We start from the raw sequence: 13428 nt of genomic DNA, 5'->3' as shown, positions 1-13428 counted from the left end.
CCAATTTTATATGCATGTGGTTATACACGTAGTACATACACAGGGTTAATAATGTAAGTAATACATAATACTCTACATGGTCATTGTAAGACAGTTCAAACAATATACAAGTATACTGTTTCGCAACTTGCTTTTTTTCAAGTTTTCTTTACATGTTAAAATATATAAATGTACTTTGTTCTTCAGAACGGCAGACTGTAGTACTTTGCGTATTGATTTCATAATTTATTTAAATACTATCCCATTGATGTACATTTAGGTGCTCACAAGTTTCAGTACTTCAGTAACATAGATCTTTGGGCACTTGTCTGAAACTTTTTTAGAAATATTTTTCTGGGTGAAAGGATATACCCACTTAAAAATTTAATAGATGCTGGCAAGTACCCTTCAAAACAATTGTGCCAATTTATACACCTTCATCCAAGCATGAAAATACTTATTTCCACACACCCATGAAAATAGTAGGTATTGTTTATCTTTTTATTATTTGCCAAGGTGATAAGTAGAGAAAACGATATTTTGATGTTTTTATTTGACTTTCTCTAAGGATGATTTTGAGCATATTTTCATACCTTATTGACTACTAAAATGTCTTATTTTGTAAATTATCTTTTTCTCTTTTGGAGATTATTCATCTTTTTATTAAGATTGGTAAAAGCTTAACTATTGAGGACATTGGCTCTGTCTGTAACAGGTATGCAGATACTTTACCCCTGTTTGTGGTTTACTTTTGTATATAGTCTTTATGTGATGGTCAGGATACAGTAGTTTTATATGTTCAAATTTATCAATTTTAAGTTTTTGTGTATTGAGGTTCATTAGTTATTTTCTTTACGGTGTCTGGGTTTCACGTAGTAAAAATATTTATTCAGGCCATATTATTCAGTAAACACTTATCACAGGTGTTAGGCCTAGAGATTCTGGGAAACCTATGAAAATACTTGAAACCAAAAATAAAATACTTTTTGCTCTAGAAAACAAAAAGAAAATTACTAAATGTAAATAATTTAATGTTTATTTTAACTAAATGTCTATTTATATAGCATATCAGCTTCATTAATTATTAAATTCAGTCTTCACAAACATATAATATGTTTGAAAACAATTTGTAAGAGAGATTTTTTTCCATCTTACAAGACCATTATGGACCAGTGTGGTTATAGAGATTAAAAACCAATCACAGATTAAGTGAGGCCATTTAATTAAGTATAGCCAATTGATAATGTCTAAGCAACTTACAGATCCTTTCAGAACAATTTATAGGAAAAATGTATAGTTGATCTGGGTTGAGCATGTTTAACATGTTTGGTGTAAACAACCAGATGGTCTCCAAAAGGGACATCTGAGGGACCCAGAGGTCTGGGAATAGCCTATCCCTCAGCTCAAAGTTGTAACACTTGTATATCTGGGTTTCTAGTACTAGTAGGATTTCATTATTCATATTAAATTTCTTATTCGTCAGGAGAGTATTTTGATGTACAGTGTGTGAAGGTAGCTTTTCCCCTTCCAGTCAGAAAGCCAGTTGTCTCTATTTAAAGCTTTCTTCTACTGGTTTGAAACGTTACCATTCCCACATATATGAGAAACTATATTCCCACAGTGTGACTTTGATTCATTTTTTTAAGTGGGAGGATAAATTCCTATTTATAAATGCAGTTTGGTGTCAGTAATCTTTAGAAAGTTGTCTGGGATAGGGAGACTTTTTTGGTGAGAAACACTGGCTTCCCTACTGTCTAACAAGGACAGTGTGAACAGTGCTGTCTTAAGGCAGAAAGAGTTAAGTCCTACACAGAGCACAGCAGGAAAGTGCTGGGGGTTCAGAGTGCATCCCTAGCTGAGAGTTCTGTAAGAAGCCTGGTACAGCAGTGTACATTTGAGTGGGGTCTTGAAATAGGGGCAGGTGTTAAGGCCCTGATCTTTAAGCTTGGGCACCCATGCTGTCAAGGAGACTCTCCAAGAGGGACACCACATAGATGGCTTTTAGGATGTAATTTCCAGGTCCTTAGTCCATCCGTTAGAAAACGGGTCACCATAGAGCACACAACACAAGTAGTCCCTGAAATTTCAGCTCTCATCTCCTACATCTCTCACTAGTGAAGAAAAAAGGCTAGGTGCCTGTAGCTCAGCAGCTAGGGCACCAGCCACATACACCGGAGCTGACAGGTTCAAATCCAGCCCAGGCCTGCCAAACAATGACAACTACACCCAAAAAATAGCCAGGCATTGTGGCAGGCACCTGTAGTCCCAGCTACTTGGGAGACGGAGGCAAGAGAATTGCTTAAGCCCAAGAGTTTGAGGTTGCTGTGAGCTGTGATGCGATGGCACACTGACATAGTGAGACTGAGGGTGACATAGTGAGACTGTCTCAAACAAACAAAAAAGAAAGGCACCTCTGCCCATCTCATCATGGAGCATTTCTCCCAGGTATAAACCCCCCTGAGTCACCAGAGAGATAATCGGGAATGTTGGGGTACATGTCTAGAAGCACATTGCTCGGGGGTCCTGGAGGCAAATTCTTTTGCAAATTAGGTTGTTTGCAAAATTTAGCTTTCAACAAAATTGAAGATGACCTCATCAAGTTATGGGCTAATAGGTCATGCAAAACAATTTTTCTTTGCCATAGCCCTAGGGCAGGAAAATAATTTTTGATGGTATGTTAACCATGTGATTTTGTATTGTAGCAGACGTTCAGAGAATTAGGGCTGTTCTAAAACAAAGCTCCTTCAAGCCCATCTGCCTATTTGTGTAAGTGAGGTTTCCCAATATAAATGAGGTTTTGTTTATAAAACTGAAGAATAGAATAAAATTAATTCTGAACTCTCATTCTACAGTAAGAATATTCGTTCTCTGATAAGTCAACTAATTGGAAAAGATTTTCTATTCATCCTTATAAAAGATATATTTCCAAAAGTTTTTTGTTTTGTATCTTGGATAATCACTTACCATTCTATAGTAATAATCACTAAGAATAACTTAAACCAAGTAAGAATGAACACTTGGATCCCTGTGGTGATTAGAAATGAAAGCAAAATGAAACCTTAAATTTACTTACACATTTTTGTGGCAGACAGGTAGATGAAGTGATGAGTAAAAGGCTTCTAAGCCTAAAAATATGTTCTATTAGGATAAAATTCTGTGGGCAAAGTGGGAATGGAAATAGAAGTTCAAGGTGAAAAGGAATGATATAAAAATTCCAGCTATCAAAGAAGAACTTGTTCATGTATTTTCTAAGTGAATAATGTTGGGCTTAAAATTGCTAGGGTTCTTAGATTCCGTTGGTGACATTAAAGGGTGATGGAAGAGTTTATTTCAAAATATCAATATTTACAATACTTCAGAAATTACATCTTTTGCAGTCACTGATGCATTTTACATATTTATCCAAGAAGGTGCAGAGGGGTGCATAGTTTGAAAACTTATTTTAAGGTGTAGGCAAGCAAAATATTTTAAAGGGTTTGTGAAGTCAGGAAAGAACTTTTCCCTGATGCTGGAGTCATGGTTGTGTTTGTGGAAGAAGCAGAGACAAGGATTGAAGATGAAGGAGGAAAGGGGATAAAACTAATGAGCAAAATTCCAGGAAAGAAAGACGAGGATTTCAGTTCTAGGGGGGAAGAGGAACACTACTTTTCCTGAGATTGGAGAGCAAGGGGAGGGAGGTAACGATGGTAACTTTGAGCTAGCGCAGGGTGAAGTTGAGGATGTAAATGTGGATGACTTTTTCTTTTTCTTTTAATAGAGAATAGGGTAGAAATGTCTTTGGAGAGAGAGTGAGAGATGCCCTCAGTTGGAGGGAAATAGCAAAGGTCTGCATTCAAAGCTGTGGGACATGCGACATGGGAACATCAGAGCTGCTTTATACCCTGTCTTCCTCCAAACGAGTTGGGTTGGCCCATCAGAGAGGAATCAAAGCATCACCAAGCATCAGAAGGCACCCAGCCCTGGGTCATAAGCAGCAGTGTGTAGCTGACAAAGTGGTCTGGTTCCTCAGTAGGGTGGTCACTTTGGATGGGGAGTACTTGGATTTGGTGGGAGAATGTGAGGAGCTTCCCTAGGGCAGAGCTGCAGCTGCTTCTTCATTGACCGCCCCCTCCCTTTTCCCCCTGCTCTGTTGGCCCCTGGCTAAAGTACAGAGATATCATCATAGCTTATTGCAGCCTCAAATGCCTGGGCTAAAGTGGTCCTCCTACCTTAGCCTCCTTAGTAGCTCAGATTACAAGCACATGCCACCATGCCCAGCTATTTTTTTTTTCTTATTTTAGTAGTGCTCTTGCTCACGCTGCTTTTAAACTCCTGTGCTCAACAGTCCACCCTCCTCAGCCTCCCAGAGTGCTAGGATTACAGGTGTGAGCCACTGTGCCTGGCCCAGACTTCTGATTTCCCCACAGCACTTACCACCTTCTGACAATGTGATTTATTTAATATCCCAAGCATTAGAACACCGTATGACAGACATATTGTCTGTGCCCCAAAATATCTGTTAATAAACATTCAGTGAATAATGAATATGTTTATGCATGACACATTTCCTCAACTAAGGAAGTGATTTTCAGTGTGTAAGGTTTACACTCACACAAGTCTACCCAAATAGAAGAAAATAAAGTTGAATCTCTACCTCACAGCATACAAATAAAAATAAGTTTCAAGTGGATTAAAGACCTAAATGTTAATAAGATAATAAAAACCTTGGGATGCAACCTAGGAGACCAGATGGACCATCTAGGACCAGAGGAGACTTTTTTTTTTTTTTAGAGACAGAATCTCACTCCATTGCCCTCAGTAGAGTGCTGTGGTGTCACAACTCACAGCAGCCTCCAACTCCTGGGCTTAGGCTATTCTCCTGCCTCAGCCTTCCAAGCAGCCAGAACCACAGGAGCCTACCACAACACCCAGCTTTTTTTTTTTTTTTTTGTGGCTTTTGGCCGGGGCTAGGTTTGAACCCGCCACCTCCGGCATATGGGACCGGCACCCTACTCCTTGAGCCACAGGCGCCGCCCAACACCCAGCTATTTTTTGTTGCAGTTCTGCCAGAGCCAGGTTTGAACTCTCCACCCTTGGTACATGGGGCTGGCACCCTACCCACTGAGCCACAGGCACCGCCCAAATTCAATTTTTTTTTTTTTGAGACGGAGTCTCACTTTGTCATCCTCAGTAGAGTGCCGTGGTGTTACAGCTCACAGCAAACTCCAACTCTTGGGCTTAACCTATTCTCTTGCCTCAGCCTCCCCAGTAGCTGGGACTATGGGAGCCACAACACCCGGCTATTTTTTGTTGCAGTGTGGCCAAGGCTGGGTTTGAACCTGCCATCCTCGGTATACGAGGCCAGCGCCCTACCCACTGAGCCACAGGCGCTGCCCAGAGGAGACTTCTTAACTAAGGCAGAAAACCCTGGAGCTATAAAAAGAAACAGGGACACAACTGACCATATGGAAACTTTTGAAAAGCCATGGGTGACTTTCATGTGTGCAAAATGTGCCACACATAAAAGTAACAGACAGGGCAGTGCCTGTGGTTCAGCGGGTGGGGCGCCGGCCCCAGATACCAGGGATGATGGATTCGAACCCAGCCCCAGCCAAACTGCAACAAAAAATAGCCCAGTATTGTGGCGGGCGCCTATAGTCCCAGCTACTCAGAGGCTGAGGCAAGAGAATCGCCTAAGCCCAAGAGCTGGATGTTGCTGTGAGCTGTGATGCGACAGCACTCTACCAAGGGCAATAAAGTGAAACTCTTGTCTCTTAAAAAAAAAAAAGAAAAGCGGTCTGATGACATTTGTCAAAATTAAAAATATGTACACCTCCTGACTCTGCAGCCCCACTTCTAGGAATCTTTTAGGAATAAAGCCAATATTTCGTGGTTAGAGAAATGTGAGTAAATAAATATTTACTGCAGTATTGTTCACCACAGCAAAAGACGGGGAACAAAAAGTGAGTGCTTTTCCATTAGGGAAAGAATGAATAAATTAAAGTATTATCCTCTGATGGGATACATGCTGCTTTTAAAAAGAATGTGGTAGTGCTGTAGAAATTGGTTTGAAGAGATTTCTACAAGGTATTTGAGTGAGAAAAGGAATGTTGAGGAGAGACGTAAGACAATTTTATTTCAACACCAGTAATGGCCAGAAAATAGAGATGTATATGTATTGTTATGAATAACTATATATAAGCATGGAGAAAAATCCTAATTACACTAGCTACCCCATAGCCATGAAATGGGAAGTGAGAGAAGGGGGAAGGGGAAAAAAAACTGCACTAAACCAAAAATATGTATTATAATCCCATTTATGTATAAGGATGATTTGAAATTAACCTACAAACCTACAAACCTACAGACAAGCTAAAAAACACAAATTCAGGGCAATGTGTGTAACAGGATGCTGTTTAATTAAAACAAACCCAAACGCTCCTATGGTACATGTGTATGGGGCTGGGGCCAAAGGTGAGAGTGGGGAGGTGGTGGGCGCCTTGTTTTCATTCTACTTGATTGTGAGTGAGAAACCCTGTTGAATGTGCCAGCCAGCTGGCCTAACTAGGAAGGGGAAGGAGGGCCTCTTTAAACCCTGACCACGCTGAATATTTTTAGAAACTGTGGGGTTCAAGGAAAACAAACTTGCATCTCTTGACTCCAGTTAGTGTTGGTGTTCAAGGCTACAGAGTGTCCAGAAAATTCTATGTGTACTCACTGCCGACTCAATATTACATTTCCTTAGGGCTCCCCCAAATTAGAATCGTTGAAATGTGAATGCCATGGTTGCAGAAACTAGGACAGGTGGCATGAACATGTTCTGTCTCCTCCCCTCCCTCAGCACATGATGGGATCGTAATTAAGATCGAGGTGCAGACCAACGACGAGGGCTCGGAGAGTCTGGAGACGCCTGAGCCTCTGATGGGGCAAGTAGAAGAACACGGCTTTCAGGACTCAGAGCTCGGTGACCCCTGCGGGGAACAGGCAGACCTGGACATGCAGGAGCAGGAGAACATGCTGGAGGAGTCCACAGAAGGATCCAGCGAGTTCAGCGAACTCAAGCAGATGCTGGTGCAGCAGAGAAGCTGCACAGGTAAGATGGAGCTGCAGAGGGGGTGCTGCTGGGGTCCGGCTTCTGGGAAAAGCTGTGGTTCCCTCAGAAAGGGACTTGGAAGCAGAGGGGATGACAGGCTTGAAAGAGCCCCAGCACTGCCTCAAGTGTAGGTGCCTTGCCTCGGGTTTGCTAAGAATCTGCCTCTGGGCTAGGAAGGAAGTCGTTATATCCCAAGACCAGGTAAGACTCAAATGGATCTTAGAGATAAATCTGTCCAATCCCCCACGTACAACAGGCAGAGGCCAAATAAATTGTCTTCAAGGCCACATAGATAATGGTAAAGCTAGAGCTCCCCTCTCCTGAGGTGTCCTTGATTGCCACACTTGTGTCCTCAACTAACCTAAAGATTTCCACCCTAGAGAGCATGTTTTTAAACATGACTATGGTACTGGCTTTCTTGGGTTGAACCCAGTCATCATTCTGGTTTACCTACAAAGCCTCAATGTCACCATTCTGCCCACTCTTGCTCTAACTTCAACAACACTCAGGAAGTGGGTTCACTGTGTCCTGATCCCAGGACTGGTTTGCTGATAGATTTTCAAATGCTAAACTATTTTGCAGTCCTGGGAAAAGCCCTACTTGGCATAGTTTTTTTGAATACACCATTGCACTTAGGTAATATATTTTATTCAGCAGTTTTCCAGCTGTATTCATATATAAAATGAACCTGAAATTTTCTTTTTTTGAATTATCCTCATCTAGTTTAAGAAACACTGTTATATAAGACTTATCAAATGAACCGGACCGCTTTTGCTCTTGTTCTATATTATGAAAAAAATGTATAAGATAGGAATTGTGTTCTTGAAAATTTGATAGGACCCACTTGTAGTTTTATGTGTGAGGCATTAACCATCACATATTTGTATCTTATTTTTTATATTTAGAAATGTATCCACATCTGGGTGGTGCCTGTGGCTCAAGGAGTAGGGTGCCAGCCCCATATACCAGAAGTGACAGGTTCAAACCTGGCCCCAGTCAAAAACAGAAAAAAAAAAAAAAAAAAGAAAAGAAAAGAAATATATCCACATCCGTTTATCTAGATTTTTAAAAAGATCGTGTTGATTTAATTTTTTTAAGTTTATCTGCAGATAATTCCTCTATAATTTGCCTTTTTGCACTTAATAAAATATCATGGGCATCCTTCTTCATCAAAAGATGTGGACCTAACTTCTTATTTTTATTTTATTTTATTTTTTTAGAGACAGAGTCTCACTGTACCGCCCTCGGGTAGAGTGCCGTGGCGTCACATGGCTCACAGCAACCTCTAACTCTTGGGCTTACACGATTCTCTTGCCTCAGCCTCCCGAGCAGCTGGGACTACAGGCGCCCGCCACAACACCCGGCTATTTTTTGTTGTGGTTTGGCCGGGGCTGGGTTTGAACCCGCTACCCTCAGCATATGGGGCTGGCGCCCTACTCACTGAGCCACAGGCGCCGCCCAACTTCTTATTTTTAAATCACTGTAAGACATTTCAGAAGTCTTTTTAGACACGCCACATTGTCTTTCATAAAAGAACCAGGGAAAGACATAAGGCATATTCTGAGTATGTGCTGCATTGGGAGCATCGTAATATAAATTCCATTTGAGCATTCCCCATTAATTCTAGTAGAACCTTAGAAAACTACTGAACAGTTGTTTGTGGAGTTTTGAGTCCTAATTTAGGACCATATGTTCCATTTTTTCTCATGTCATTAAGAAAAAAGCAACTCTGATGTTCAAGGAGAGTTTGGATCTTTTGGAGTACTATTTTCCCCTATGCTTTTCATACCTAACTCTGTATTTTCAGGAGAAAATACAGCCTGCTTCCTCCTTGATCTTTTAGGCGTCATGCTCCAAGAATCACTTCCTGCTGAGAATCCCAACATTACTGAGTCAGCACACATGTGTCCTAATTTTAACACCTTAGTTTACTGGCACTGGAGGAGGAATAGAGGAGTCCCCAACGTCACTAGCTTGTTTCTTTGCTGTCAGTTGAAGTGTAAACTAGATGGCCCTAAAGTACAACCTCTGAAAAGGCCTATTTGGAAACATCACTCAGTATCTCCGGGATCGGATGCCTCCTCTCTGAAATGGGGATCATTCTTAATTATCCTATAAGATACTACACACCTGGAAAGAAAGAACAGGTGTGAAAATGCTTTGAAAAAAGCCATTTGTTTTTAAGAATCCTGAAAATACAGACTATGGGTTACAGATGGGCTCAGAGAAGGTGAGTGACTTTCTTATGTCACGCAGTGACTAAAAATAGCACTCCCCAATTAACAGTGTTTAGGGAGTGCCAAATAAGTACAGGGCACTTGACAAAATTCAAATGGGAGCCAGAGGCCATTCCTTTTTTCTTAAGACTTTTCATTCTCGCGGGTCACTATATAACTTACCTTTGTTTGGGCACTAAAGGACCAGGCTAGAGGGTGGGGATCATTTGGTGTGTACATGGCACTACACACCACAGCTTGTGGGAATGGTGAGAAAAAAACACCTGATCCAGCTTCAAGGCTGGTAGAGCCTAACTGGGGAGAGTCATCCATCCATGAGATGTGACAGAAGGCAGAGTTCCTAATGCTGGGGAGGGACACCCACTACAGTGGCTCAGAGGAGGCTGGAGTGCTATGGGCTGAGACCATTAAAGCAGACACAGAGACGTGGAGGGGAGTGGGGGGCGGGGGGGGGGAAGATTTCTGGAGGAGAGGTGTCCAGCAGACTAGTCAGCAGAGCTCAGGCAGAGGCTCCCTTAGAGAGAAGACCGAGAGCTTTGGGAGTCAAACCCCTTTGGCACAGCTGGTAGAAACCCAACTTTCAAAGCAGCCTAAATGACAAAGGGGTGCTTATCACTGAAATAATTGGTAGGATCATGAGTACGCCAGCTAAGGCGTGGTTGGATCTCGGAGCTCTCATAATAGCAGCCCGTGTGCACCTTCCCATCCTGACCACCAAGAATCTATCTCCCTTGCATCCTCCGGATAAAATTCCAAGGAAGGGTTCTTGAGTGGCCCGTTTTAGGTCGGAACTTATTCCTGAATCAGACACCAAGGCCTCACTGTCTTACACGTCCAGCCCCGTGGGGGTGGGGCACACGGGCCGTAGAGACAGGAATCATTTCCCAAAAGAAGGAATTTGGGCCAACAATATATACACAGCGTTTGCAGCGGAGGGTGATGGCTGTGCTGTAACTTCAGCTTAGGGCCTCTGGGCACTAGCTAATGTCTCTCTCTCTTTCTCTCTCTCTCTCTCTCTCTGTCTGTCTGTCTGTCCCTGGAGCAGAGGGGATCGTAATAAAGACAGAGGAACAAGATGAGGAGGAAGAGGAGGAGGAAGAAGATGAGCTGCCGCAGCACCTGCAGTCCCTGGGGCAGCTGTCCGGCAGATACGAGGCCAGTATGTACCAGACCTCCCTGCCCGGGGAGATGTCCCCCGAGGGCGAGGAGAGCCCCCCGCCCCTGCAGCTGGGGAACCCAGCAGTGAAGAGGCTGGCGCCGACCACGCACCATGGGGAGCGGCATGAGAACCGCGGGGCTTCGAGCCAGCAGCAGCGGAACCGTCGTGGGGAAAGGCCTTTCACCTGCATGGAGTGTGGCAAGAGCTTCCGGTTGAAGATCAACCTCATCATCCACCAGCGCAACCACATCAAGGAGGGGCCCTACGAGTGCGCTGAGTGCGAGATCAGCTTCCGGCACAAGCAACAGCTCACGCTGCACCAGCGCATCCACCGGGTGCGCGGCGGCTACAGCTCGCCTGAGCGCGGGCCCACCTTCAACCCCAAGCACGCGCTCAAGCCACGCCCCAAGTCACCCAGCTCCGGCAGCGGCAGCGGCGGCCCCAAGCCCTACAAGTGCCCCGAGTGCGACAGCAGCTTCAGCCACAAGTCGAGCCTGACCAAGCACCAGATCACACACACTGGCGAGCGACCCTACACGTGCCCCGAGTGCAAGAAGAGCTTCCGCCTGCACATCAGCCTGGTGATCCACCAGCGCGTGCACGCGGGCAAGCACGAGGTCTCCTTCATCTGCAGCCTGTGCGGCAAGAGCTTCAGCCGCCCATCGCACCTGCTGCGCCACCAGCGGACTCACACGGGCGAGCGGCCCTTCAAGTGCCCCGAGTGCGAGAAGAGCTTCAGCGAGAAGTCCAAGCTCACCAACCACTGCCGCGTGCACTCGCGTGAGCGGCCACACGCCTGCCCCGAGTGCGGCAAGAGCTTCATCCGCAAGCACCACCTGCTCGAGCACCGGCGCATCCACACTGGCGAGCGGCCCTACCACTGCGCTGAGTGTGGCAAGCGCTTCACGCAGAAGCACCACCTGCTGGAACACCAGCGCGCGCACACGGGCGAGCGGCCCTACCCCTGCACGCACTGCGCCAAGTGCTTCCGCTACAAGCAGTCGCTCAAGTACCACCTGCGGACCCACACGGGCGAGTGAGCACGCGCCCCGCCGCCGCCCTGCCGGCTGCATGACCGAGCCCCGCACCCGGGACACCTGCCTCGGCCGAGCCCAGCGGGCGGGGGCGGGGCGCCCCCCAGCCCCTTTGCTGTGAGCACCCCTCTTCTTTCGTCCCTCCTCCCAAGGACACGGGGTAGTGACACCAGTCGCTTGCTGCAGCGTTTTGGGGGGCCTTAGGGGGGAGGGCGCGGACCTGGGGAACCCCTTCGGGCTGTTAATTTCCTTGACAATAAAATGGATGAAACCAATCAGCACGGGGGGAGTGATTTGGCCGCCGGCCACTCGGAGGGGCGGTGCAGGGCCGTTTAGTTGGGAATAGAACTTTATAATTACCTTTTGGATACTGTGGTTTTATTTGATAATAATAGAGTAATTTTTAAAAGACGAGCGTTTCCTGTTTGCCGTTTTTGTTTGGTTTTGAAGGGGAGGGGATGAGAAAGAAGGTGGCCCCAGAGATGCGTGCTAGTGTCAGTTGACAGGCTCCATTTGGGCTTTACAGGCTTATCCCGGTGTTGGGTTAAGAGGAGATGCTGATCTGCCCATCATAAAATCGGAAAGGAGAGAAGCAACTGACCACTCTGAAGTAGTAACGAGTCAGGAGGGGCACAAGGTCCTGTCTGCAGACGGAGCGTGTTCTGGAGTCCGCGAGAACCGCGTGGTTCGGGATGGAATAGGCACCAGTGAACTAGCATGGCCAGAGAGAGGGACAGTTTTGGAATGAGCGGGAGAGATTACATTTTGGAATGAGCTGTAACAAAAGCTGGACACCTCCCTCAGAGCCTAGGTTCTGTCCAGTTTGAAATGGAGCTGCTGAAGGAGTCGGCTGGCCCGGAGGCCTTGGGAAGGGGTGCTTGCTGGTTGCCACAGAAGGCAGCAGTGGGAACATTTATTCCAGTGTTGCACCAAAGCTATTCTCTAGACTTGTTGATTGCACTAAGGAACCCTGATTTCTCTAGCTATCCGTTTCCGATCACTCCCTGGCTTTTTCTCTCTCTATGGGATATGACACTTCCAACAAAGTGATTTACTCTCTCTGCAGCCCTGCTGCTAGGCTTGGCAGTGACCCAGAGAGAATTCAGGCCATTTGAAGGCACAATTCATGGTGGCTAGCAGAGTGTGGCCTCATGCACTGGGGAGGCTGGGCTTCCCTAAAGGCCTGAGGACAGTGGCTGAAGGCAAGATGCTTGAAGGGGGTTCAAAGAAGAGGATTTGGAGGAGAAGGTGATAGATACATTATTGATTTTCAGGGGACCACAGAGATGTCAGCTCCCTCTTCTTTATACAAGATGTATAAACTGATGCAGAGAGAAGGGAAGTGATGTCCCAAGAGCTCACATTTGAGGAGATTTAACTTCATTTATGCTGAAAATTTCTAGGTTGATGGCAGGACATGAGGGATGGCAGTCAGAGGAGGAAGGAGAGTCTAAGCTGGCATGAAGGGCTGGAAGGGAGGCCAGTCCCTGCCCACAGAGACCTCCAGCATCACCTGGAGAGCTGGTGGGCACTGTAGTGTGCAGCAAATGCCAGGTGCCATGTGGAGGGAGCCTGTGAGAGTCCAGGACAGCTTCCCCTGGGAGGCGGGATCTGAGCTGGGTCTGTGGGAGGATTTCTAAGATGAGAAAAATGAAGATGGCCTTCTCGGTGGGGGATAATTGTAAAAGCAAAAGTTTGCAAAGTTAGTGCCAGGTGCAATTAGGAGCAGTAACGGATTAAACCTTGAGCTGGAGAGAGGACTTGTATAGGAATAGGGTCAAATACTGGCTTTGAGTAGATCAGGGGTGCAGAGAAGGTTGTGAATCTAAGACTTCAAGGCTTTAGAGTTTGAATTGGATCTTGTATGAGAAACCATTAAAGATTATTGAGCAGGAAAGAGATACGATGCAAATAGGTCTCACAGGACCAAAATTGCCGTGCAAGGAA

At 45.4% G+C, this 13428-nt stretch overlaps 1 protein-coding gene across 1 annotated transcript in view; it reads left to right on the top strand.

The window, feature by feature from the left end:
- Nucleotides 1-11892, top strand: part of ZNF777 (zinc finger protein 777) — a 29197-nt gene extending 17305 nt beyond the window's left edge. Inside the window, exons 5-6 of the mRNA XM_053553657.1 lie at nucleotides 6800-7051; nucleotides 10334-11892. Of these exons, the coding sequence (XP_053409632.1) occupies nucleotides 6800-7051; nucleotides 10334-11487 (1406 nt within the window). The 3' untranslated portion in view covers nucleotides 11488-11892. The remainder of the gene's footprint in view (nucleotides 1-6799; nucleotides 7052-10333) is intronic.
- The last annotated feature ends 1536 nt before the right edge of the window (nucleotides 11893-13428 follow it).

Source organism: Nycticebus coucang, chromosome 11 (assembly GCF_027406575.1).
Source record: "Nycticebus coucang isolate mNycCou1 chromosome 11, mNycCou1.pri, whole genome shotgun sequence".
NCBI classification, from domain to species: domain Eukaryota; kingdom Metazoa; phylum Chordata; class Mammalia; order Primates; family Lorisidae; genus Nycticebus; species Nycticebus coucang.
This window is presented reverse-complemented; position numbering and strand designations above follow the sequence as displayed.